This window comes from Trichomycterus rosablanca, chromosome 9 (genome assembly GCF_030014385.1).
Source record: "Trichomycterus rosablanca isolate fTriRos1 chromosome 9, fTriRos1.hap1, whole genome shotgun sequence".
Classification (NCBI taxonomy): Eukaryota; Metazoa; Chordata; class Actinopteri; order Siluriformes; family Trichomycteridae; genus Trichomycterus; species Trichomycterus rosablanca.
This window is the reverse complement of record NC_085996.1, coordinates 3,437,387-3,462,557: the sequence shown is the minus strand read 5'-3', so window position 1 is coordinate 3,462,557 and position 25,171 is coordinate 3,437,387. Positions and strand designations below refer to the sequence as shown.

The 25,171-nt window shown below is 45.4% G+C and overlaps 2 protein-coding genes across 2 annotated transcripts in view; one reads left to right on the top strand and one right to left on the bottom strand.

Annotated features, from left to right (window-relative positions):
- Nucleotides 1-822: 822 nt before the first annotated feature.
- LOC134320415 (SAYSvFN domain-containing protein 1-like) lies at nt 823-3,959 on the top strand. Its single transcript, XM_063001786.1, has 2 exons — nt 823-858; nt 1,960-3,959. Exons 1-2 carry the CDS (start codon nt 823-825, stop codon nt 2,293-2,295), a joined length of 372 nt encoding a protein of 123 aa, XP_062857856.1. The 3' UTR covers nt 2,296-3,959.
- Nucleotides 3,388-25,171, bottom strand: part of LOC134320409 (dynein axonemal heavy chain 8-like) — a 58,977-nt gene continuing 37,193 nt past the window's right edge. The window contains exons 55-94 of the mRNA XM_063001778.1: nt 24,878-25,020; nt 24,653-24,787; nt 24,453-24,575; nt 23,399-23,612; nt 22,731-22,840; nt 22,491-22,654; nt 21,300-21,492; nt 20,945-21,067; nt 20,737-20,867; nt 20,497-20,650; nt 19,738-19,902; nt 19,359-19,585; nt 18,628-18,746; nt 18,441-18,544; nt 18,185-18,361; nt 17,204-17,371; nt 16,898-17,113; nt 16,237-16,374; nt 15,048-15,175; nt 14,800-14,971; nt 14,259-14,414; nt 14,022-14,177; nt 13,356-13,538; nt 13,163-13,268; nt 12,017-12,269; nt 11,748-11,938; nt 10,536-10,657; nt 10,071-10,189; nt 8,918-9,120; nt 8,766-8,839; nt 8,227-8,379; nt 7,976-8,131; nt 7,786-7,902; nt 7,159-7,260; nt 6,900-7,060; nt 5,593-5,749; nt 5,318-5,470; nt 5,018-5,207; nt 4,202-4,323; nt 3,388-3,832 (exon numbers count right to left, since the gene is read on the bottom strand). Of these exons, the coding sequence (XP_062857848.1) occupies nt 3,545-3,832; nt 4,202-4,323; nt 5,018-5,207; nt 5,318-5,470; nt 5,593-5,749; nt 6,900-7,060; nt 7,159-7,260; nt 7,786-7,902; nt 7,976-8,131; nt 8,227-8,379; nt 8,766-8,839; nt 8,918-9,120; nt 10,071-10,189; nt 10,536-10,657; nt 11,748-11,938; nt 12,017-12,269; nt 13,163-13,268; nt 13,356-13,538; nt 14,022-14,177; nt 14,259-14,414; nt 14,800-14,971; nt 15,048-15,175; nt 16,237-16,374; nt 16,898-17,113; nt 17,204-17,371; nt 18,185-18,361; nt 18,441-18,544; nt 18,628-18,746; nt 19,359-19,585; nt 19,738-19,902; nt 20,497-20,650; nt 20,737-20,867; nt 20,945-21,067; nt 21,300-21,492; nt 22,491-22,654; nt 22,731-22,840; nt 23,399-23,612; nt 24,453-24,575; nt 24,653-24,787; nt 24,878-25,020 (6,266 nt within the window). The 3' untranslated portion in view covers nt 3,388-3,544. The remainder of the gene's footprint in view (nt 3,833-4,201; nt 4,324-5,017; nt 5,208-5,317; nt 5,471-5,592; nt 5,750-6,899; nt 7,061-7,158; nt 7,261-7,785; nt 7,903-7,975; nt 8,132-8,226; nt 8,380-8,765; nt 8,840-8,917; nt 9,121-10,070; nt 10,190-10,535; nt 10,658-11,747; nt 11,939-12,016; nt 12,270-13,162; nt 13,269-13,355; nt 13,539-14,021; nt 14,178-14,258; nt 14,415-14,799; nt 14,972-15,047; nt 15,176-16,236; nt 16,375-16,897; nt 17,114-17,203; nt 17,372-18,184; nt 18,362-18,440; nt 18,545-18,627; nt 18,747-19,358; nt 19,586-19,737; nt 19,903-20,496; nt 20,651-20,736; nt 20,868-20,944; nt 21,068-21,299; nt 21,493-22,490; nt 22,655-22,730; nt 22,841-23,398; nt 23,613-24,452; nt 24,576-24,652; nt 24,788-24,877; nt 25,021-25,171) is intronic.

Below are 25,171 nucleotides of genomic sequence, written 5' to 3'. Positions count from 1 at the left end.
AAAAGGACGGGGCCCAGGACTGACCCCTGGGGGACTCCGCATGTCACAGCATATGACTGGGACCTTGCATTTCCAATAGAGATGTACTCTGTTCTGTCGGTAAGATAGGACTGAAACCAAGCCAGGGCAGCATCAGTGAGTCCAATGGTGTGGTATAACCGGCGTAAGAGCATACCATGGTCAATGGTGTCAAATGCTGCCGATAAATCCAGGAGGACAAGCAGAGAAGGTGAGCCAGCGTCAGCCATCATCAGAAGGTCATTGGTAACTTTAACCAAGGCCGTTTCTGTGCTATGAGCAGAGCGGAAACCAGACTGAAATTTTTCAAAAAGGTTGTTGTGTTTAAGGTGATCCTGGAGATAAGTGTCAACTACTTTTTCCAATACCTTAGAGAGAAAAGGAAGATTGGAGATAGGCCTATAATTTGCCAAAACTTCAGGATCAAGTGCTGTTTTTTTTAGAAGTGGTCTAATTATGGCAGTTTTTAATGAAGGTGGAACATAGCCAGCTTGGAGGGAGAAATTTACTACAGTTGTAATCAGAGGACTTATAGTAACGGTGTGCACTTTTACTAAAGCAGTAGGAAAGGGGTCCAGGGCATTTATGTAGAGTAAATGTGGACTCTTACCTGTGCAGGTTAGATAAAGATGTAATTAAACGGAGCGATATATAACCCTTATTTCCTCCACAATAATAACAGAACTGGCGCTTCTGTCATGCAGTACTTGTATTTTTGAACAGACGTTTTGGCGCAAAGCGGCGTTAACCAATAGAGATTCGCGGTTTAAGCCACGTGTCCTGTTCGCGCCAACGTTACTGCGCATGTGGAGTGAGTCAAATCATTGCGATTCGACTCATGTAAGCTTGTAATGAGCATTTCATTGTTAAACATTCCAGTTTCCTCATTTCCACCTTCTAGTCGTCGTCAGTAAGTGTACAGAATCTGCATGTACTGATGATCTGTATTCATGTATTTAGAAGAACAGGATCTTTGAGAAAGCTGTTTTCTGTCGGATGTTAGAGTCGATCATTTGACTCGGCTCACTGAGTCGGTTCTTTATATAAACTTTTGATCCGACTCGCGATAAAGTGAAATACGGAAACTTGCAGTAAAAAGCATTATTGTGTTAATAAACTGAATAATTAGGTTATTACAAGTTATATCATCTGTTTAGATGCAGTTTAGTAATCTGATCATGATGTTAGGATTTTCGGAACATAACATAAACTCAATATGGGAAGTTTTACCATGTTTCCTTGGTAGGGTCCCTCCCTGCTGTTGAGAGTGTTGTTGAGTGCTGTTGTTGAGAGTGCTGTTGAGAGTGTTGTTGAGAGTGCTGTTGAGAGTGATGTTGAGAGTGCTGTTGAGTGTTGTTGAGAGTGCTGTTGAGAGTGTTGTTGAGAGTGCTGTTGAGTGTTGTTGAGAGTGCTGTTGAGAGTGTTGTTGAGAGTGCTGTTGAGTGTTGTTGAGAGTGCTGTTGAGAGTGTTGTTGAGAGTGCTGTTGAGTGCTGTTGTTGAGAGTGCTGTTGAGAGTGTTGTTGAGAGTGCTGTTGAGAGTGATGTTGAGAGTGCTGTTGAGTGTTGTTGAGAGTGCTGTTGAGAGTGTTGTTGAGAGTGCTGTTGAGAGTGATGTTGAGAGTGTTGTTGAGAGTGCTGTTGAGTGTTGTTGAGAGTGCTGTTGAGAGTGTTGTTGAGAGTGATGTTGAGAGTGTTGTTGAGAGTGCTGTTGAGAGTGTTGTTGAGAGTGTTGTTGAGAGTGCTGTTGAGTGTGTTGTTGAGAGTGCTGTTGAGAGTGTTGTTGAGAGTGATGTTGAGAGTGTTGTTGAGAGTGTTGTTGAGAGTGCTGTTGAGAGTGTTGTGAGTGTTGTTGAGAGTGCTGTTGAGAGTGCTGTTGAGAGTGTTGTTGAGAGTGCTGTTGAGAGTGCTGTAGTTTGATTGTATTGTGCTCTGCCCTGTAGCAGGACAGCTCGGACTGGTTGCTGGACAGCGCGGTGGGCCGCTGGCTGGGCGTGGACCGTTTGGCCGTCACTAACCTGACCCTGCTGAAGGTGCTGCTGTGGCTGGTTCTGCTGGGTCTCTTCTGTGAGCTGGACTTCGGGCTTCCCTTCTTCCTCATCTCTCTGTTCTACTGGCTGTACGAGGGTCTGCGCAGCCCCACGCTCAGGAGACCCGGAGAGATGAGCGCCTACTCCGTCTTCAACCCCGACTGCCAGCCCATCCTGGGGACGCTCACCGCCGAACAGCTGGAGGGCGAGATGGGCTACAGACTCCTAAACACCGGGGCACGGACGTAACGCACGAGACCCTGACGGAACCGCTGGAATTCGGAACATCCAGGTCCGAGTGCAACGGTCAGACTTCAGCTGGAGCCTCGGGGGCTGAACGAGGACGTCGGTACATTTATATAAATTACTGATGAAAAAAGAAGAATGTTTTTTATTTTATATATTTATCTACACATGAAACTATGAAATTCTTTCTTTGTATATCCCAGCTAGTTTGAAAGCTGGGGTCAGAGCGCAGGGTCAGTCATTGTATGGCACCGGAGCAGACGGGGTTAAGGGCCTTGCTCAAGGGCAATTTTCTGACTGATAGCCCAAAGCTCTACCCACTAGGCTACCACTGTCCAATAAGAACCTTTTTTTAAAACAAGAATTTATGGCGTGTCTGAGGGAATTTGTGCCTGTTCAGTCAAAAGAGCATGTGACGTCGGGCACTGATGCTGGATGAGAAGGTTTTTGATCACCATGACCCTGACCAGGCGGTAAAAACAATTTAAAACTGTAGTCGTGCCAAACAAGGGCCATAAAGTATGTAGATGTAGAAAGTGTGTAAGCATGCAAATTCTTTAGCATAATTACTAAAACACATGAGCTTAATTAGGAAGGACGTCCACATACTTTTGGACAGGATTTTGTAAATGGCAAGTTTATGTTTTTTACAGGTTCTAAATTCCTATTTCACGTTCAGTTTGAACAGTTTGTAGGATAAACCAGAACATCATCATCATCAGTACCCAGCCTTACTAATGCTCTGTTGTACTACAGAATGAGCACAAATTCCCACAGACACACTTTAAAGCCTTGTGAGAAGCTTCTCAGAGGAGCGGCTGCTGTTCTAGCTGAGAGATCACACAGAGGATCAGTCTGGTTTTTTTTTTAAATGGGACGTCCGACAAGCTAATGGTCGGGCGTCCGAATACTTTTGACCATACCAGCTGAATACAGATCAGCTACTTACAGTTCAGAAAGTCATTTAAGTGAATTTAATAAAGTAAAAGTCGTGGGTCTCAGACTATAAATTGATAATAATATAATTAATCTTGTTTATAAATGCAGAAAAACTGCAGTTGTGGTGACAGAACTTGTACCAAAGATCAAACACAGTTTAGTGAAGATAAACTCATATTTTTTTTATTTTTAATGCTGAACAAGAACCTGAACCTTTTAATAACAATTAAAATATTTTTCCATGAACTGAATTGAATAAAGAACAAAGAAACGGAACGCGTGTGTGGGTCAGTGTGTGTGTGTGTTGGTGCGATTATTTGATATCACACAGCAGGGCGACACCGCGCAGGATCCAGTGGTCGGGGGGCTGCACCGTACGCAGCACGATTCCGGTGATGTAGGTGAGGTCGGTGCGCCGGGGTTTCTTGTAGACGGGGCAGACGTACAGTCTGGGGTCTTTCGGGGCGGTGGAGTTGATGGCGAATATGTGCACCACGGGGAGAGGGGTGAACAGCACTTTGGGCGTGGCCTCGACGAGACAGCAGTTCTTGCGGTCCCAGCCGGCTCCGTCCAGATAGAGGCCGTACACGTACACGCCCTCCTACACCACAAACATAAATACATGAATAAATATAAGCATGGACAGTGTTGAAATTAGGAGCAGGCTGTGCTGTGGACTCACGTTCAGCCCTGCGTGACCCTGTGGAATAAAGAATTTACCACCTAAATCAGAATCTGCTTTATATAAAGTATGTTTACACACACGAGGAATTCGTTTCCAGCTGTTGTTATCTCTCTACAATATACAGACAAGATTATACAGGTAATGTACTAGACAGAATTTTGTATATATACAGAAAATAGAGAAATAGCACAGATAAATAGTAAATAATTAAAATGAAAATACAGCAATGTACAGTATGTACATCATTTGGTGTTGAGTGTTCTGCCCTCTGTGTGGCGCTCTTACCGTGGGTGCGGTGGTGATCTCCTCCTTGGTTTGCTTTAACACCTCGTTGTGTAGAGTGACGGTGTCCAGCGCCCAGCCTCGGTGTGCCCTCGTCACCTCCTGCATCATCGCTGTGAGGAAACCTGCAGCGGTCACACACAATAATAAATACTAACCATGGTACGGACGGTTTATTTACATGCAGTTGTTTAGAATACGGACTTTTGTGTAAAACAGGAATGCTCGTCATTTGGACACGTGATAAGATAAAAACTTACAGCCAAATAATAAAGCGGCTTCATTACATTTTATTCCTGAATTACTCTAAAAGATGCACTAAATCTTATTAAAGAGCTACGATGTGATTCCAGGATTAGGAAATGTACGACTGCTACCTATAATGCAAACCCGCTCTCACCTTTCTGTGTTTTTCCCACAATGCCATGGTTCTAATTGGGTTTTGTGAAACAATGCTTCACTTTTCACTGTCCTACTGGTGGTGCTTTGAAAAGGTAAGTGACAAATCAGATTAAAGTTTGAGTGTAGCGGTAAAAACCGAGCGTCAAAGAATAAATGGAGTAAATGTTACTTGAGGTAGCACCGAGGCAAGGTAAACGGCACGGCCTCACAAGGAACAGTGGCACAGCCGGCACTAATAAGTGTTTAATCCAGCCTTACTCATGCAGTACTGGTTTGACGTGAGCTGGTGTCTCATACTGGCTGGCTTTTCATTCATTCTAATTCCTAATACAATCTAAAAAAACTCCAAATTTAGTGATTAAATGTGCATCTTCTACATTTTTAATAAACAGAACAAAGTGATTACAGTCTGGTTACCCTGGGGATTGAAGAATCCGGTCATCCAGAATGTTTTGGGCCTCCCATCGAACAGCCAGCTATGGAACTGAGCGTTTCTCTCCAGGAGCTCGGTGAACCAGAACCCCAGGGTGGACGACTCCCAGGAGAGCTTCTTCCACAGGTTTGGGACTCGAGCGTCGAACATGTTGTCCAGCGCGTCCCTGAGGCTCTGCAAGCCAATACAAACGCTCGTTACTGGCCAGGCAGCCTCAGAATGACCGAGCTACAGTGGTGGTGAAAATGTGCAACAGTGGGTAAGACCCAGTCATCAGTTCCTACCTCACTCATGATGATGGTGCCCTCAATGGCCAACTTGAGATCGATCAAGCTAGTCCGGACCACGCTGATGACCCTCTGCATGCGGTCGATCTCCTGCCTCAGGAAGATGTTCATGGAGGTCAGGGCTCCCATTTTCACCAGCCTGGCTTTCACCTGGTCAGTGATGTTACACAGATTATTAATCGGGGACATTTAAGCGTGGCTGTAATTTAATAAGCACCACTTATAAATTCATTTCTTTATAAAGTAAACGGCACTGTTAAACACTCTTATACCTCATGAGGTACGTAGTTGGGAGGGAGTTTATCCAGCATGTCCTGGGCGAGGCGGTAGACGATCGACTCTCGCGTCTCTCCTGAACCTCCGGCGCTCTCTTTAGGCTGGATGTTTGTGATGGTGTCCAGGACTTCGGCTGAGGTGTTACCCTGATACCTGTCAGAAGTTCATTTCTAGCATTTAACAAAGACAATTATCCTCACAACTTACCAGTAACTAGTAAACAGAGGATTGCTGGTTTGGGCTCCTAAACGAGGCCCTTAGACCTTAATGGCTTGAACTGTGTTCGGTCACAGTTGTAAGCGTAGACGTACACCGATCAGCCATAACATTAAAACCACCTCCTTGTTTCTACCCTCACTGTCCATGTTATCAGCTCCACTTACCATATAGAAGCACTTTGTAGTTCTACAATTACTGACTGTAGTCCTTTTATGCTGTTCTTCAATGGTCAGGACCACCACAGAGCAGGTATTATTTAGGTGGTGGATGATTCTCAGCACTGCAGTGACACTGACATGGTGGTGGTGTGTTAGTGTGTGTTGTGCTGGTATGAGTGGATCAGACACAGCAGCGCTGCTGGAGTTTTTAAACACCGTGTCCACTCACTGTCCACTCTATCAGACACTCCTACCTAGTCGGTCCACCTTGTAGATGTAAAGTCAGAGACGATCGCTCATCTATTGCTGCTGTTTGAGTCGCTCATCTTCTAGACCTTCATCAGCGGTCACAGGACGCCGCCCACGGGGCGCTCTTGGCTGAATATTTTTGGTTGGTGGACTATTCTTAGTCCAGCAGTGACAGTGAGGTGTTTAAAAACTCCAGCAGCGCTGCTGTGTCTGATCCACTCATACCAGCACAACAAACACAGTCCTGAGAATGATCCACCACCTAAATAATACCTGCGCTGTGGTGGTCCTGTGGGGGTCCTGACCATTGAAGAACAGGGTGAAAGGGGTTAACAAAGCATGCAGAGAAACAGATGGACTACTATATGGTAAGTGGAGCTGATAACATGGACAGTGAGTGTAGAAACAAGGAGGTGGTTTTAATGTTATGCCTGATCGGTGTAAATGTGAGAGTAAAACCCACGTCGTTATTTTATTATTAAGACATTTAACTTCATTGTGAGGTTATTAAGTTTAGTAGGGTTATGCTGGAACAAAAAAGGGCCTTCCCTAAACTGTTGCTGCAAAGATGAAGCACATAATTCCTTAAAGTTTTCTTGGGGTTTCTGGGTGGAGAGTGAGGTGTTGTGTTCAGGTGAGAGTGTGAGTGTGTGTGAGCAGCTCTGATGGACTCTTACGTGATATCAGCGTTGGGATGCAGACCGAACACTTGAGGGGTGTCGACGTAGGGCAGAGTGTGAATATACTCCAGGTATTCCTCCACCGTCTTACACACGGGAACATTGTAGTCGGTGTAGAAGCAGAACGAGGGCTCGAACAGCCGGTCGCCGAACCACACCTGGTAATCAGAGCGGCGGTTACGATTAAAAACGTCTCTCGTACATCATACGCTAACGTTATTATATTTATTATTAGGTTGGGGGGGTCGTGTGTTACTCGTGCAAAACAGTTCAGAAGTCGTTTGTCGTAGTCGTCCGTCACTCTGCCTCCGTACTGCACCTCTCCCAGCATGTAGCGCACGGTGTCCCACGACACGCCCTGCAGATAAACAAGCCAAACTGGTCAGCACGAGCAAAGGACACACACTGAACCTAGTGACCCGCCCCGCTCCCCACTGTAAACCTGATCAGCTCCCTCAGTACAGAGCATTCTAATCAGACATGGAGCTCATAATCAGATTATTTAGACGCTCTACGCCTGAATTTACAAATAAACGTCACTCCTGCACCTTTATACAAATTAAACATCAATGTGAATTTATTTACATGTCAAAGGAACTCCGTTAGTTGCTCTGGATTGATTCATCCGCCACGTTTGTAGTTTTTTGTGAGCAAAGTTGTGCCGCACTGAATGCTGGGATTGCCTTCAGCGCTAAGGAGACGCTCAGTCAGATCATCACTCAGAATTAAGGCGCCTCAGTAGGAGCATTTTAAGGGAGCTAAGAATTTAGACACGCCCTCTTCTCGGGAGTGTAGAATGATGGGAAACGCGTCTATGTACAGAGAGAGCTCGGTTTCACACAGACCCAAAGACTTTTTATCAAAGTAAGACATTATTCCGAACCTTTTTGGGACTGCACTCATCCAAATGGTTCTGGATGAACTGCACACTGGAGCTGAAGTCTGCCGAGTTGAACTCGTACGGAATATTCCAGCCCAGGGGTCCGAACTTGCGACGTTCCTGCGTAAAAAAAAGGTGAAGACTGTGTAATTCTGGGAAACCACGTATCCTGTAAGCGCCAGGTCGTTCCTACCTGCACCACCGTGTGCAAGAACGCGACGCTGTACAGCAGCGGCTTCCACATGGGCAGGTTGCTGACGTCCAGCTGAGTCTGAGAGATCCCGACGAACGTTCGCTTCAGTCCGGCTTTCACTCCCTGAGGAGGATCGTTGGAGAACTTGATGGAGGACTAAAACGACAAGAAGATTCTTTGATGATGATGATCGGAGACCTCGACCCCCTGGTTTCCCCCAAGTTTCCCCCCTGTTGATGATGTTACATTACCTGCAGCAGCGTGATGGAGAAGCGGTCGTGTGGCTCCGTGGTGATCCACACCCTGAAGCTCTCATGAACGTTCTCCACTGTGCTCACGGTGTCCAGCAGCTCGTCCATGAACTCCAGACCCAGGTGGCAGTTCTGCAGCAGGACCCAGCCTCCCTGTGGACCACAGACGGTCAGACACACAATTACTGGTGATGAGCTTTAAACTGAATGTATGACAAGAAGGTTTGTAAGGTCTTCTAAATAAGACTTGATGTTTGCTCCATACAGAAATGCTTTAGTCATGGCTATGCCAGGTCAGGGTCACGGCAGGTCCGGTTTCACAGACCGCATACTGGGTGCAAGGACTTCCTTCTATCCCTCCTCCCTCAGACACAGCCAATCATGTATGTGCAGACACCCTGTCAGCCTATAGCATCACTGAGACTGGAACCCCAGTACCCTATACCAGTTCTCAGACTTATCTTTAGTGTGATTAAATCTTATTTACACAGGATTTAATTTCTGAATATAATAAACGTCTCTGTAGGTAGTGTTGGTACCTGTGCGATGGACATCTGCACCAGCCTCCTCGCATGCACTTCCTGTCCCTGTCCCATAGATATAGCTCTGCATTCTAAACAAGCAACCCAACATACAGTAAAAAACAGTCCTCCACTTTTTGCTCCACTGTAATTAGTTACGGCTTTATTACCGAGTCTGAGTTTCTTGGAGAGAGCTTCTATCTGGTTGGTTGGATCCGAGCCCATGGAGAGGAAGCAGATCAGAGGGGTACGAGGGTCGCTCTCCCCCCACGTTGCCTCCAGATTGAGAATAACAGACTGGGCGAACCTCGCGCCCAATGCGTGCCCTACGTAGCTCCTGGCCTGAGACAGCGTGCGATCTGGACTCCAGGATCTGTCACATGACATTTGTTTAAATTCACTTCATTCACAATGGTGGTGCTTTAAAAGTCCTGGTCTGCTGATACTGTAATGATCCACACATGGTTAATCACAAGCGGTGATTAATTTTCATCCTCTTTTTAACTGAGAAAGCAATTTAATGAATGGTTCTGTTAATAAACACTGAAACTATCACAAAAGTAGATTTAGGGCACCCGGGTGGCACAGCGATATATTCCGCTAGCACACCAGTGCTGGGACTCTAGCGGGCACAAATGTGAGACAAAATTGGCAATCGAAGTCTGTTGTGTGGGAAAAGACGGGACTAAAAAGTAGGCGAGGTCTTCGATGCTGTGTAAGGACCCTGATAAGTAGCCCGAGGCGCGTGATATCCGGCCTCATGTGCCAATCCACTGAGGCGTGGGCAAATAAGAAGGGGTTAAGGGACTGTGCACGCGTCAGAGGGGGCATGGGACAGGCGAATATACCCTCCTCGGACGCAGTCGGGATCCCCAGCGGTGGAAGACTAATTTGCTATGCTAAATCGGGAGAAAAATGGGAGAAAATAAAAAAAGTAGATTTAGATTTAAGATCTACAGCATCTTTAAGGTCACCCCATCTGAAGTCATAAAAATAAATACATTATTAATATCAGGAGTAAGGAGAGCTGAACTTTTCTCTGGTTTGGAGTAATGGCATTAACCATCATGAGCAAATCAGAGCTCATGTATCTGAATGAGCCCATTTACTTAAAACACAGAATCAGACCTGATCCAGACCCAGACCCATCTTCCAAGTAAAATGAGGTGCATTCTGCTAAATTTTACAATGATTGCACGGCTGATGATGCTTTTTGATGATGTCTTGAGTTGATGTAACTCTTGATGTAAAACTTTTGGCATCAAATTAATTTGCAGCAGCCAGAGGGAGAAGAATCGTACCCTTAGACGACTGATATTGTACCTGATAAGCAGTAATTTGTGGAAGATCTCCAGTGAATCATTATAACCATCGGGAATCACTGCGTCCTCTGGTGCGTCCATATCGAACCACGCCTTCCAGCCCTTTTCATTCCGGGACACCTTTGTGTATGAACAGGAACGTGTGCATAAACATCAATATAATAATACTATTTATTAACTGTATGCCAATAAAACTCAACACAAATGTGTAATCATCATTATTCATAGGCTACAGTGTGTCAGAGTAAAAAGCAAGCTTTGGGTATCAACTGGAAGGCTGTGAGTTTAAATCCCTTTAGTAGGGCCCTTAAATCTCTTGGTACAATGACTGACCCTGAGCTCTGACCACAGCTTTCAAACAAGTGTTCATATTTGTTTAAATCATTTTTCTATCTGCACATTTTTTGGTGAATTTGCCATTAGAAGTTATTATATTATAAAGCACATTTTACAGGATGTTACTGACCTGGCTCATGATGTTGGTGAACTGGGGCAGTTTGCTCAGCTCAACCAGGTTCAGCCATGTCATGTCCAGAATCCAGCGGAAGGGTTTACGAGGACAAGCTTTGAGATCCAGGGCGGCACCACCTTTAAACAGAGAGAGTGAAACAAAATTCAGATAAACAATCACTGTGAAATGTTCTCAGTTCTGCTCTGATAAACTGAACCTGGCTCCAAACATCAGAGGGATCCACAACCATTAATCCTTATATTTCACTGTAAGCTGTCGTGTCAAAGTGGGGACATGAAGAAATACTACTTTTTCAGTGTTGTAGGGAGTTTTAATGAACGTTTTAAATTATATCTCCCGAACTCGTTATTAAATCAATGTGCAGGATATTTTGCTTAATTAAAAATGCATTTTAAGGCCGCTCAGGTGGCGCAGCGGTAAAAACACGCGCTAGGACACCAGAGCTGGGATCTCACATACATCGTATCGAGTCTCGGCTCTGCCTGCCGGCTGGGCTGAGCAGCCACATGGACAACGATTGGCCTGTTGTTCATATAGGGGTGGGATATTAACCCGGATAGGGACTCTCTCATAACTGATGCAACTACGACCTCTGCTGACTGATTGATGGCACCTGCACAGAGACTGGGAGAGAGTGCGCTGATCAGGGTGTGTCTCTCCGTACACAGTGCTGATCCGCACTGCACTCGTCAAAGTGTAGGTGATGAGATGCATACGGCTGCTGCCCACGTGTCGGAGGGGGCGTGGGTTGGCTTCGTTCTCGCACTTAAAGTTGGGAGAAAAAGGGAGACAATGCATATACAGTATATATATTATATATATATATATATAAATATAAATAAATAAATATATAAATGCATTTTAAAGATTCCTGGGGACAGAAATGGCACCGATTCGGCGGAATGGTCCTACAATACCGTCACAGTATCGTCAGGTTTAAACATTACAGCAATGAAAACATGTTACTTCCAAAAGAGTTCAGCTCTAGGTCTACTACTGCATACAATCTTCTATAAGAACTCATCAATGCTCCTTTTATATCCTGTCAGGACAGCATCGCCTGCTTTGTGTTGTTTTTACCGTGTTTACAGTGTTAATTTGCCCTGTGCGAGTTAAAAATGAGTTTAGGGCATTAAATTAGAAAGTTAAAGAGACAGAGGGATAAATATTCCCTCGTGTGCTGTAGCTTTCTGTCTCAGGTGGCACCTTTAATAAGAATCTGGAACTCGCTGTGCTTGATGTTGCCCTTCTGCAGATCGATCTTGAGAGCCAGCAGCAGAGTGAAGATGAACTTGTGATTCTCGTACAGGCCTCGGACCGTGTATCTGAACACCTCGTACGTCAGACAGTCGATGATGTTAGCGATGCGCTTCTGGGTCAGGGGGGTTTTTTCTGACCTGGAAAAGATTCACTCATAATTAAAATACGCACTCATAATAAAGTGGTTACAGATGGAGGTGCGGGGTTAACGGCACCTCGACATGGAGAGGTCGAAGATCCTGAGGAACTGGGCGAGCGAGGTCTGGTACATGACGTTGACCATGCTCATCTCTGTGATGAGGAAGTAGAGGATGCTGCCGCGGGACGCCGCGGGACGGTACTCCTCCTGAGCGGCGAGGATCTTCGTCTCCGTCTCGGTGGCCACGTTGAGCTTCTCGCTCACCTCCGCTGCTGTTTCCTTAGTGACTCTCAAGATCCCGATCATGGACTCGTCGTCGACCAGAGAGCCTGAACAGACAGAGACGGGGGTGGACTAAACAACAAGTCTATTTTCATTTACAAGACCTCTAAAAGTTTCTTTATTACTTACTCAAATAACTTACGGTGACCTTGTGCTACATGGACCAGTAAGTTTACTCAAGTTCAACCGGTAATTGTGATATTTGTAAGAATCACAGTTGTGTCCAGTCAGCACATTATTAACCCTTTAATGGTCTGCTCAACCATTTGTCTGAGTTTACTTTGAGTCTAAATACTTGGGTAAAAATAAGCTGTATTTCTTGTTTGGGCCAGATCTACTCCTTGGTTGACGTGTTAGTTTACTCCCAAAAAACTAAGAAAAGAAAGTAAATTAAATAAATAACTTTTTAACTTTTCATTGCTGAGACCATGCTGGTTTCCCATGCCAGCAGAGAGCTGGACACATCAATCATCTGCGCCTCCGTGCCCCCTCTGTCAGCCAGCATAGCAACACAGAAGGACATGACTCTTTATTTATTTATGAGGATTTTAACATCATGTTTGACGCACTTCATTCATCAGTTCACAGGTTTAATATCAAACACAGTCATGAACAATTTTGTATCTCCAGTTCACCTCACTTGCACGTCTTTGTACTGTGGGAGGAAACCGGAGCTCCCGGTGGAAACCTACGCAGGCATGGGGAGAACATGCAAACTCCACACAGAAAGGACCCAGACCGCTCTACCTGGGGATCAAACCCAGGACCTTCTTGCTGTGAGGCGACAGTGCTACCCACTAAGCCCGACATGGTAAATTCATTCCGCCACGTTACAGTAGCGGTTGTTAGACCTGATCTGTTACAGATGAATACATGAATATACTCATGACTTCATGACTAAATACTAAATTATTATTTTGGTATGGTCTTATATACGCACCTTTTGTGGTGCTGAGCTTGTAAAGCAAATTATCCTCCAGCTCTTTCATCTTCCTCTTGTTGGCCGTGACGTCCTGCATCAGATTCAGCCTCTCAGCCTCCAGTTCCTGTGTAACATCAGTCAGTGATGGACCGGCTCATTATTTATCACTGAAAGGAATGTAAGGGATGACGTGAAACGTGTGCAGACGTACGTATTTCTCGGTCAGGATGACTCTGCCCAGCAGCTGGTTCTCCAGGCCCTTCATGGTCACGGTGAAGTCGATGATGGAGGTTTTGGCACAGACCTCGGGCGTGTAGGACGGGTTGGGCAGCTTGGTGGCGATGTAGAGTTGGAAGCCGTCCATCACGTCGATCTCTTTGTCTCCGACTTTAACCTGTCGTACGCAGTGTTTCGGTTAACACTGAACAGGATATGCAGGCACGTCCTGATGTAAAAGCTCTGGTACCCACCTACATCTGCCCTGTGATTAATCCATTCATTGTTTATTTATTTACATGCATGGGCAGTGGTAGTTCAGTGATTAAGGTACTGGACTAGTAATCATACGGTTGTCTGTTTAAGCCCCATCATCACCAGGCTGCCACTGTTGGGCCCCTAAGCAAGGCCCTTAATCCTTAAATGCTCAAACTGTATTCAGTCATAATTGTAAGGGCCTTTGGATGAAATGTGATAGAAATGATTGACATGTAGGGCGGTTGTAGCCAAGTGGTTAAGGTACTGGACTAGTAAGCAGAAGGTCGCTGGTTCAAACCCTACCACTGCCACTGTTTGGCCCTTAAGCAAGGCCCTAAACCCTCAATTGCTCAGACTGTAAGTCGCTTTTGCTAAATTCCGGAAATGTAAATGTAACGCTCACCTTGTAGGAGGATCCAGACTTGATGAAGTTCTTCTCCAGCACGTTATCCAGCGCTGGGTCCAGCTCCTCGGGTACATCCTCGATGAGCAGAGGGCGACCCAGGGACAGGCTGTCCTCCAGATGGGTGCGGAAGTACTTGTGATTCAGAGACGTGACCTTGGAACGATACGGAGCGTTCGTTAGCATCATGTCGTGTACCTAGTGCTGACGTTAGCTAGCCTGAGCCACGGATCTGACCTGGAGCTCGTTGGCTTTCTCCTTCTTCTTGATCCAAGCCTTGCCCTGAGTCTGGGGGTCGATGAGGAGGGGGAAGCGGGTAGCTTTGGTGACAATGATGCCGTTCTGCACCGACAGGTCATCACCCGGAAGGCCCTGCAGATTCCACTCGCTGATCTGAACGAGGGGGGAGAAGATACCACCTGTGAGGGTCTTCCATCAACATTCCATCAACAGCCTTCACTGATCCCACTCTCATCAGGCATCAGTACTGACTACTGATTAATCAGGGCTTCTCTTTACACTCAGAACATTTACTGTTTTGTTTTGGATTCATCCAATCATAAGCTTGCTGGTTCAAGCCCCACCTTTGCCAGATTGCTGCTGTTGGGCCCTTTAGCAAGGCCCTTAACCCTTAATTGCTGAGACTGTACTGTCACTCTACTCTAAGTCGCTTTAGATAAAGCACCAGTACCAGCACTGTAACCAGAACTGAGTATCTAGGACTAAATCCCACATCATGTAGGTGGTATTAAGACCAGGATGTTAAATAAAATCCTACTGTGGGCTGGTCCACCAGCATGGAGATCAGGTTCAGGTTTTCAGTGAAGGGAATGTTCTTCTTCGTGAGCTCGGCCTCCCAGATCTCCTTCAGCAGCATGTTACGGAACTGTTGGTTGAACGGACCACAGTAGGACAGGAAGCCGGTCAGCTGCAGGACGTCTCCAACCAGCCTGAGAGCAGAGCAGAGACAGACACGTGAACCTCGGTTCGACCCCAGGAGCCGTGGAGAGACTGAGAGAAACCTGCCTGCTGATCTGTGAGGTGAACTCTCTGCTCTGCTCGGTCCAGCGCACTTTCTCCCCGCTCAGCCCGTCGATCAGAGCGGAGGCCGTCTGCATTTTATTTCTGCACGATTCGGCGTCGTTCAGCAGATCCTGAAAACAGTTAACGTTATTCCAGTGTCTCGTAAGCATTAGATGCACGTTTACACACACAGTGATTTGTGAAATAAAAAGGCCACGAAATGCTCTGATTGGGCCCCGGGTATTAGGGAATGTGGACTTGGATCAACAGCTAATGTTAGTACTGTGGTACCTTGTAACTGTACGTCCCCTAAACTCAAAATCTGAAACTCGACGGCCTTCTTTGAGAAATTTGTACCCTTAAACTCAACGTTTCCCTCAAACTCAACGTGTGCTTTGATCAGCGCTTGGCTTGAGCGGTGTGGTAAGATGTCATGTGAACATGAGCTGAATCTGCATTAGTGTGGAATAAGCGTCAGATCCAGGGTTACAGCTCCACATGATTCTCCTTCCTGTTTCACTTTGTGTTACAGCTCCAGCTTCTGAGAAATGGTGAGAATCAGAATCAGCTTCTCCCAGAGTCTAAAACTCTTAACTTAATGTATTAAAAGAACAACATAAAAACACTAAACCTCTCTTCATTATTACTGCTCATAAGTTCTCTCCACTCATTAAAAAGCATAACAAAACAATAAAGTAAAGCTAAAGTGCAGCTTTTATTGCATTTTTAACAGTTAGTAATTGTATTTCAGTGTGTTTATATTATATTTGTGTTATTTTCAGTGTTTAAGAGTCAAAAACAACCTCATTATTTTACATGAGACTAAAATATCTGCAGCTCACCGGGACCATGGACGCATTAACAGGTTCCCCAAACATCCTTATGGGGGAAAATACCTCGAAACTCAACGTCTTTAAAACTCAACGCCACGCCCAGAACCGACTGACGTTGAGTGTCTGAAGTGGAGTCTGACTGGTGACTGGAAATTTAAGGTGGTAACTGCAGTCTGATTGGCTACAGTGAATTTTAGTGCAGGTAGATGGACTGATTAGGTAGGAAGCGCTCACACACACACACACACACACACACACACATACACACACTGAGTGCTTGATCTGTTGAGATGAAAATCCCAGTATCTACAGTTAAAACTGATGTATGATGCACCAGTCACCAGTAGAAGAGGACGTACCTGCTTCTCCTTCATGGCTGCTTCGAATTTGGCCAGCACCATGTCCAGCTCTGCCTGCTTTTCATCCAGCTGGGCCTGAGCGTTAGCCAGTTCCTTATTAGCTGCCGTTAGCCTGTTCTCCTGAACGCTGAGATTAGCCTGGGTAGGAAGAAGGCAGGATATGCCAGTGTTACTAATAAAGTTAGAGAAGAGTCTTGTGTGTGTGTGTGTGTGTTGGGATGCTGGTAACGAATGTGCTTTTGCCGCTGATGAACCAGAAGTGAACATCACACGTTACATTTAGGTGCAGGGGTATCGTATATTACGCTCGCCCATCACAGCTGAGATCTGGGACTGGCACCCTGCTCTGCAATGGACTGGCACCGAGTTCAGGGTATTCCTGTCTCGAGGTTAATGAAAATTAAATTTGCGATCGTAGCCCAAAATCAAACCCCCTGCACCACTCCAGCTCACAATTTAGGAGTCTAATGACTGGCAGTGATTTTAGTCTTGCTGCCTCAGCATGTCCATATTTATAATCACACAACACACAAAAGTGAGACCTGTAAGAAAAGCCTTTAATCTTTGAGTTTTTAATCGTATAGATTGTATATATCCATGATTAATAAACCACCGTATGTATTTTGAAGTGATTTCTGTGGGTCCGGCTCTCGTGTTTTACCTTCAGTGGCAGCACCTCCTTGTTGATGCTGAAGAAGGTGGCCATAGCCTGTGTCCAGGACAGCAGACCCGCCACGTTTCCGCACACTTTACTGGCGTTCTCCAGCGTGTAATCCTCCATCTGGAAGTACGGCTCCAGCAGCTCCATCGTCTCTTCGGTTATCGTGTCCTTAGGAAACTGCTGCAGTGACGTCAGGAAGCCGCCGCCGCTCATCAGCTTAGGGGTGAAGAGAGGAGACTCGTATCATTAGTCTCATTAGAACCATCAGATCTCGTGAGGTCCTGCACGGTGTTTCAGGGATTTTACCTTCATGGCTTCGCTCCAGGAGGGCTTAAGGCAGTGCCTCTCTGGATCCATGACGACGGGGTCCAGCTTCTTGCGGAAGAGAAGCAGACAGCAGTCCATAATTCTCATGATTAAATGTGGTGGCTTGGACAGTTTCCTCACTGTTGCGATATCGGCCGGTTTGATGGTCTGTTAAAGACACGAGGTCAAAAACGATTTACAAATCTAGGATATAGTGGTTTCAGATCCTACAGTCGTTCCAGTGAACAGGACAGGACAAGGGTAGAAAGGACAGGCCACACAAACAGAACCACACACACTCGGCAGGGAACCGAACAAGTCAACTCATAAAACAGAATCAAAGACCCAGAACGACTCTACCCTGTATCAACTGAGTTAATGACAAAAGTTAGAGAGCGCTAGCAGGAGATCTAGCAAATAATTCAGAGGGCAAAGCCAGTCAGTCAGAGGTACGCTGTTAGACGGTGCTTCTCAGGTAGTGAGGAACCTTTAATGAGGCGCAGAAAATGCTTTGAAGTTTAGTTCAGAGAGAACTACGCTTTCTGTCGGCCTGTGTGGGCGTGGCAGGTTGGGTCTCACTTAGCATTGTGCTTCAGAAATCGTTTTATAAGCACCTATAAGCGTTTCCTGCTTATTTCTATTTTAGGTTTCTTCTGTCATTAAAATTTAAAGAGAGGTAACTCTTGGATCTCACTTCTTCAGGTTTGTATATATAGTACAAAAGTATTTGGACACTTCTTTTAATTATCGAATTCATGTGCCGAGCCATACAAACGCTGTCATCTTTCGACTGAACGGGCACAAATTCCCACAGGCATTCTGTATTTCAAAGTCATTTAAAGAGGCTTTATTAGAAAAGCCGCTGTCGTTCTAGCTGAATAGATCAGACGCCACTGTGTGTTTTTAAAATGGGAGGTCTGACAAGCCCATGGTCAGGTGTCCAAATACTTTTGAGCTGCTACATCAGTTTTTGGAACTCACGTTTAAAGCCGCCTCAGCTTTCATGAGTGCAGGTTCAGCCGCCTGCAGCTTCAGCTCTGCCACACCTTTTTCCTTCTCGATTTCCTCCACGATCTTCAGCGCTTTATCCTTCACCACCTGCACCTCGTTTTTGACCACAGAGGCGGCCTCGGCGCTCACAGTCACCTCCTTGAGGACCTGCACGACCAAGTCCATGAGCTCACGATCGATCTAGCAAAGTGAAAACGCTCTGCTCAGTTCTGATCGAATGATGTACCTTGTCGGCTCGGGCCGAGGCCAACGCCAGCTCCTGCTCCTTCACCACCAGGTCTCTGGACAGCTGCGCGACGGATTCGCTGGCTTCCATTAGCTTGGCTAGACCTGGGAAACGAGCAGGGCTTGATCACTCAAACACACTCGTACACACACAAAACACATTACAAATGTACTGGCCTTGTCCCTACCGACATTCATGCGCTCAACAAGAGTGTTGATGTGGGTGTGCTTCTCTGTATAGAGGGTTTTGTATCCATTGATGAAGGACAGGTAGGATTTCGGGGTGACGTGGGCCCTTCGTCTGAATCTGAATAAAAAGAAAGAGGAACAGAAAGGTTGATTCCAGACTTTGGACCACAAAACCTGATCTGTAGCAAAAGAAAGGGACAGATTTCATGAATTCAGCTCGATTATACATGAATACCTTTTGGTATAAGTGGAATTGGTATGACCAAAGGTATCTGGACACCTGACAATGAGCTGTTTAGCTAGAACAATAGCCGATTCTCTAATAAAGCGCTTCAAATGACTCTGATATTACAGTATGCCTGTGGGAATTTGTGCCCGTTAAGTTAAAAGATAACAGCATAGGTTAAACCCTTGATATAAGGTACAAGGGACAGTGGGAGCCTAGTGGATAGAGCTTTGGGCTACCAGTCAATGACTGTCAATGCAAATCCAGGCTCTGTCGTGCAGCCACTGTTGGGCCCTTGAACAAGGCCCTTAACCCATTAAATAAATTCCCTTTAAATGAATGTTAGACGTCATCACTGTGAGATTCGATTGATGAGGCAGCAAAATATGCCCCGAGGACCTGGGTTTGATCCTCGTCTTGACCCTCTTTACTAGTTTGGGTGACTTAGTGTCTATAAAACTGAGGTTCTCTAACATGGCTGTATCTCTAAGTACAGTACGGTACCTCTCAAAGTAGCTCTCGCAGGTGGAGGAGACTCTGTCGTGATAGACGGCCATAGTCTGGACCACCGCAGTCTTCACCTCAGGCGAACAGACCATGTGGAAGTCCGAGAGGAAATACTGGGACACGGCCATCAGGGCTTCACTCGGCCACGGGGTGAACCAGTCCATGGTGCATCCGGATATCAGTCCGGGGAACTTCAGAGAGCGGGAGCGGAACTTCTCCCCCACCTGATCAAAATATTCCACATTATGAAGCGTGTTAATTCACTTCAGTCTTAAAATTACAACGATTTCTGTAACTGCTCTTTTACTGTGAGTGAATCTGACTCACATTCTGAGAGAATAAAATGAAGAGCATCAAACAGAGGGGTGAGACTCACCGGGGAAAAACACAGCACCACATGGAGGTTCTTTTTGGCCCGGGAGATGAAGTATTCATACAGATTATCAAAGGTGGGCGGCACTCGGGGCGTCTCCTTTTTCATTACGGGGATGAGATTCTGTGTTATCTCGTCCAGTTCATCACGAGCAAAAAGGTTCGAGACCTAGAGGAGAAACATGAGAAAGTGAATATCAAGTGCAGTGTGTTTTTACTTCCGCAGAAATGATCCGTATTACTAGGGCTCGACTAAATTCACTGGGAAATGTGCTTCATTTTACGGACGTCTTTACAGTCTTTCATTAATTTATGTCATTAATTAAAAATGTCATTAATTTAAATATTAAAGCTCTTGTCCGTGTTCCACATCTTGGTCATTTTGACTAACTCATTGCAAACTGAATTGCCGTAGGACTGCTAGTGTAAGAGACTTTTCTGTGATGTTGTTTGCTGATAATGAGCGCATTTTGTCCCTTTGTGGATTCCATAATCGAAAGTGTGTTTCTCTACACACGTGATCATCAAACTCTAAAGACGCTCGGTTACACTAGGGCGCCTCACAGTGCGGATTAACCAGTAATCTTGATGCATTTGTACTGCACGTGAATAAAAAATGGTAAATCGCTAAACCGTACATTTTAAATTTCACAGCAAATTACATATTACACGGGGAACGGCTCATTTCACGGTCCATGGCGCCATTCTCACGTCCGTGAATCGGTAGGGACTTAGTTATTAGTGATTAGTGAAGCTGCTTCACCTCTCCAGATGACAAAACATTGTTAAGGTACTCTAGGAAGGCCTCGTCTTTTATCTCGTTGTCCGTGAAGATGAACGTGACGCCTTTTCCTTCAGCGCCGGCCGTTCTGAACAGCACTTTCAGGTCATCCATCAGGTTGCTGATGTTATAGGTTCTGAGTGATACAGGATAAAGATGTAAAAAGTGCAGAATCACTGATATTCTGCAAATCACTCAACCCAGGGAACTACGCCGTCTCACCTAGTGAGTGTAATCTGGAATATCCTGTAACCGGCGATGTACGACGCGAGCCGTGAAAGGCTTTGCTTGCCCGACCCTCCCACTCCCACCAGCAGAGCGCTTCCTCCATCGGTCCTGATGATGCGGGAGATCTGCGGCCGAGAGAAACTAGCAGTTTTTATAAACTCTGGGTTTAAAGGCTGAGCTGTGGTCAGAACTTTACACTGACCTTGATGAGGTGGGTCATGGCATCAGTAAAGAAGACCAGGTCCAGATGTGAGCCCCGAACAGCCTCGTTATACTGGCTCTGATAGAACCGCAGTCTCTCCGACAGGAACTGGAAGTCCGGCACCTGGGAAATATAGCAGAAGTGTGATGTGTGTAAGATTTATACTAGCCCTCGTCCCTTCCCACATGTGCCTGGCTGATCTGTGACACCGGCCAGGTGCTTTACTGTGTATGGAGCATCATGCAATGTCCTGGAGGAACCTCGAGCAGACAGCAGGAGCTGCTGGTGTATTTAATCAGCTCTCATTACAGCCCAGCTGAGACCAGGTCAGGACCATGTTTTAAAATAAACGTACCAGTTCATAGATTTTGGGAGCGTCGAGACAGGCGTCATCAGCCTCCTCTCCTGTAGGCTCTGGAGCCTCTCTCAGGAAGTCCACAAAGTAAGGGTCGGGGTGGAGGTGTGGCACCAAAGCAGGATCCACGTGTTCCTGAATGACCTGGGCTATAGACTTCTCGAACCAGTGCTTATCCTCCTCACACACAAACCTGGAATACACACAGCTAGTCATTAGATAGATAGACAGACAGACAGACAGACAGACAGACAGATAGATTGACCCTAGATAGATAGACAGAGAGATAGACAGACAGACAGAGAGATAGATAGACAGACAAATAGAAAGATAGATAGATAGATAGATAGATAGATAGACAGACAGACAGATAGATAGACAGAGAGATAGACAGACAGACAGAGAGATAGATAGACAGACAAATAGAAAGATAGACAGAGAGATAGACAGACAGACAGAGAGATAGATAGACAGACAAATAGAAAGATAGATAGATAGATAGATAGATAGATAGATAGATAGATAGATAGATAGATAGATAGATAGATAGATAGATAAATAGATAGATAGACAGACAGACAGAGAGAGATAGATAGACGGACGGACAAATAGATAGATAGATAGATAGATAGATAGATAGATAGATAGATAGATAGATAGATAGATAGATAGATAGATAGATAGATAGATAGATAGACAGACAGACAGACAGATAGATAGACAGAGAGATAGACAGACAGACAGAGAGATAGATAGACAGACAAATAGAAAGATAGATAGATAGATAGATAGATAGATAGATAGATAGATAGATAGATAGATAGATAGATAGATAAATAGATAGATAGACAGACAGACAGAGAGAGATAGATAGACGGACGGACAAATAGATAGATAGATAGATAGATAGATAGATAGATAGATAGATAGATAGATAGATAGATAGACAGACAGAGAGAGATAGATAGACGGACGGACAGATAGACAAATAGATAGATAGATAGACAGAGAGATAGACAGACAGAGAGAGATAGATAGACGGACGGACGGACAGATAGATAGACAGACAGGTAGACAGACAGACAGAGAGAGATAGATAGACGGACGGACAGATAGACAAATAGATAGATAGATAGATAGAGAGAGATAGATAGACAGACAGAAAGACAGACAGCCAGACAGACACCTTACCGGTCTGCGATGACTCGAGTGCATTCACACTTGAACAAGGACAGGAGGGTGGCGACTGTCTCACACTCTTCTGCTCTGATCTTCAGCATGCCCTGCCAAATCCTGGACAGATCTCTTAGGTTGAAGAAGTAGTGAAACTTTGATGGAGTGGGCAACATCTTCCCCTGTAACACAGTGCAGGAGAGGTTTGGACTCTTTCACCTCACAGGGAGTGATCATTTTACTAACGATGCATTTTACCTTGGTCCATTGCCAGAGAATCCGGGAAGCGGGTACGAGACGCTGTACAGTGTCAGAGATCTCTGGTGTAAATCCTCGACACTGATGGAAATATCCACAGCCAATAATTCCTAATAGAAAAGTACTGGTCAGTTCTCTGTGAAACAGCTTCAAAGGTTTGGCATGAAAAAGAAAGACAGAACCCACTAATAATGAATAATTAAGGTCCTGCCTAATTCAGACCGTGAAAATCACAGCACGGATCGTGAAATGTGCAGTATAAGGCATCCTAGCAATCTTACAGTAATTACATTAACCTACGAGACTTCACTACCTGACCGTGTTTGATGTGTGTTTTACGTATTAAGTGCATTTTGTCCCTTTGTGGATCCATAATGAATGTAAAAGTGTGTTTCTCTACACACGTGATCGTCTCTGTGCTGCACCTCAAAAAGAACAAACCAGTAAAGTTTTCTGCTCTAAATAGTTTGTCTGTGTTCAGTTGATTTCTTTCTTTATAGACTCAGTAAACATTAAAGACGCTCGGTTACATCAGCAATCAGTGTAAAGCAGCTAAAAACACCAAAACATCCCCACATTTTGCCCCAGTGTTCCTCCCAATCTAGTCGTATCCAGTTACCCCATCATATTTCACTCCTGACCGAGCGCAGTACCGACGTGATTATTACCGAAGATCATGTCGATGGAGGAGTTGGCCGGAAGCGTGCAGTTAAACACTGTGAACTGTCTCTTCAGTCTCTGAGGAATATCGTTCCTGCCACCGCCGGGATGGATCATGGCGGCCATCATCTGAACGTCTGTTATGGTGGTGAAATCACCGGGTTTATCCAGACTGTACATGCCCGACATCTCCATCGTCTGACGCACTATTTCATTTGTGATCTACAGAAAAAAAACATGAAATATTACAGATTATTTATAGACTGTGTGGCCTCCACTTCTTATCACCATTACTGGACAAACAACAATTAAACTGGACTTTAACTCCAACCACCTCCTTGTTTCTACACTCTGTCCATTTTATCAGCTCCACTTACCATATAGAAGCACTTTGCAGTTCTACAATTACTGACTGTAGTCCATCTGTTTGTCTACATGCTTTGTCAGGACCCCCACAGAGCAGGTATTATTTAGGTGGTGGATGATTCTCATGGTGACACTGACATGGTGGTGGTGTGCAGGTATGAGTGGATCAGACACAGCGGCGCTGCTGGAGTTTTAAAACACCTCACTGTCACTGCTGGACTGAGAATCGTCCACCAACCAAAAATATCCAGCCAAGAGCGCCCCGTGGGCGGCGTCCTGTGACCGCTGATGAAGGTCTAGAAGATGAGCGACTCAAACAGCAGCAATAGATGAGCGATCGTCTCTGACTTTACATCTACAAGGTGGACCGACTAGGTAGGAGTGTCTGATAGAGTGGACAGTGAGTGGACACGGTGTTTAAAAACTCCAGCAGTGCTGCTGTGTCTGATCCACTCATACCAGCACAACACACACTAACACACCACCACCATGTCAGTGTCACTGCAGTGCTGAGAATGATCCACCACCTAAATAATAGCTGCTCTGTGGGGGTCCTGACCATTGTAAAACAGGGTGAAAGCAGGTTAAAAACAAAGTGCTTCTATGTGGTCAGTGGAGCTGATAAAATGGACAGTGAGGTGGTTTTAATGTTATGGCTGATCGGTGTATATTTGTATCGATGTTTAATTTTCCGACCTGATCTCCCCATTCATTGACGACAGGCATGTTGATGTCATCAATAAAAACGGTCAGTCTCCGTCTGCCGGGGGGTCCGTATGTGCTGCCCAGCCGCTTCTCTATGTAACTCTCTACTGCCCGCTGTAATCAGAACGGCGTTAATCAGAATCAGTCATCGGTAATGGTGAGTTTTACTGCATCTCCTTCCTTTCCTTCACCTGGAACATGATCGGCTCCGTGGCGGAGGAGAAGTTCATGGATTTGAACAGATCCATCTCAGGGTTGTATTTCTTCGTGTAGGCCTTAATCATGACCGTCTTGGCAGTCCCCTGTTCACCGGTGAGGAGAACAGCCTAAGCACAACACACACACACACAAAATTTCTAATCAAGGGTCAGAGACACACAGTCCACGTGTGTTCCAGCAGTTAGATATGTGACGACCTTGCGCTGTTTTGCGATGGCCTCAATCAGGAAGCTCGTTCTGGTGTTGTCCACGTTGGGAACGAGAATGGACGTGTAGTCTGGTGCCGAGTCTGTGGGGTAGACGTACTGCACGACGTATTTACTCCAGTGATCCCAGTCACCTGAAATAAAAAAAATCCACTTTATAGGCTGCAAATAATCAGCAATAATGAGTAGGGATGTAACGATACACTACCCACGATGCGATTCACGATACGAATTTTTCCAGATTGTTTTAAACAAAATTAAATTGAAGACAAATTTTCCTTTTAT

What these genes read in the sequence shown, in the direction of transcription:
- LOC134320415 (XM_063001786.1), top strand. Translation starts at nt 823, where the DNA reads ATGTGGAGTGAGTCAAATCATTGCGATTCGACTCAT. An exon ending in ATCATTGCGATTCGACTCAT is followed by an intron (nt 859 to 1,959) that starts GTAAGCTTGTAA and finishes TCTGCCCTGTAG; the next exon opens with CAGGACAGCTCGGACTGGTT.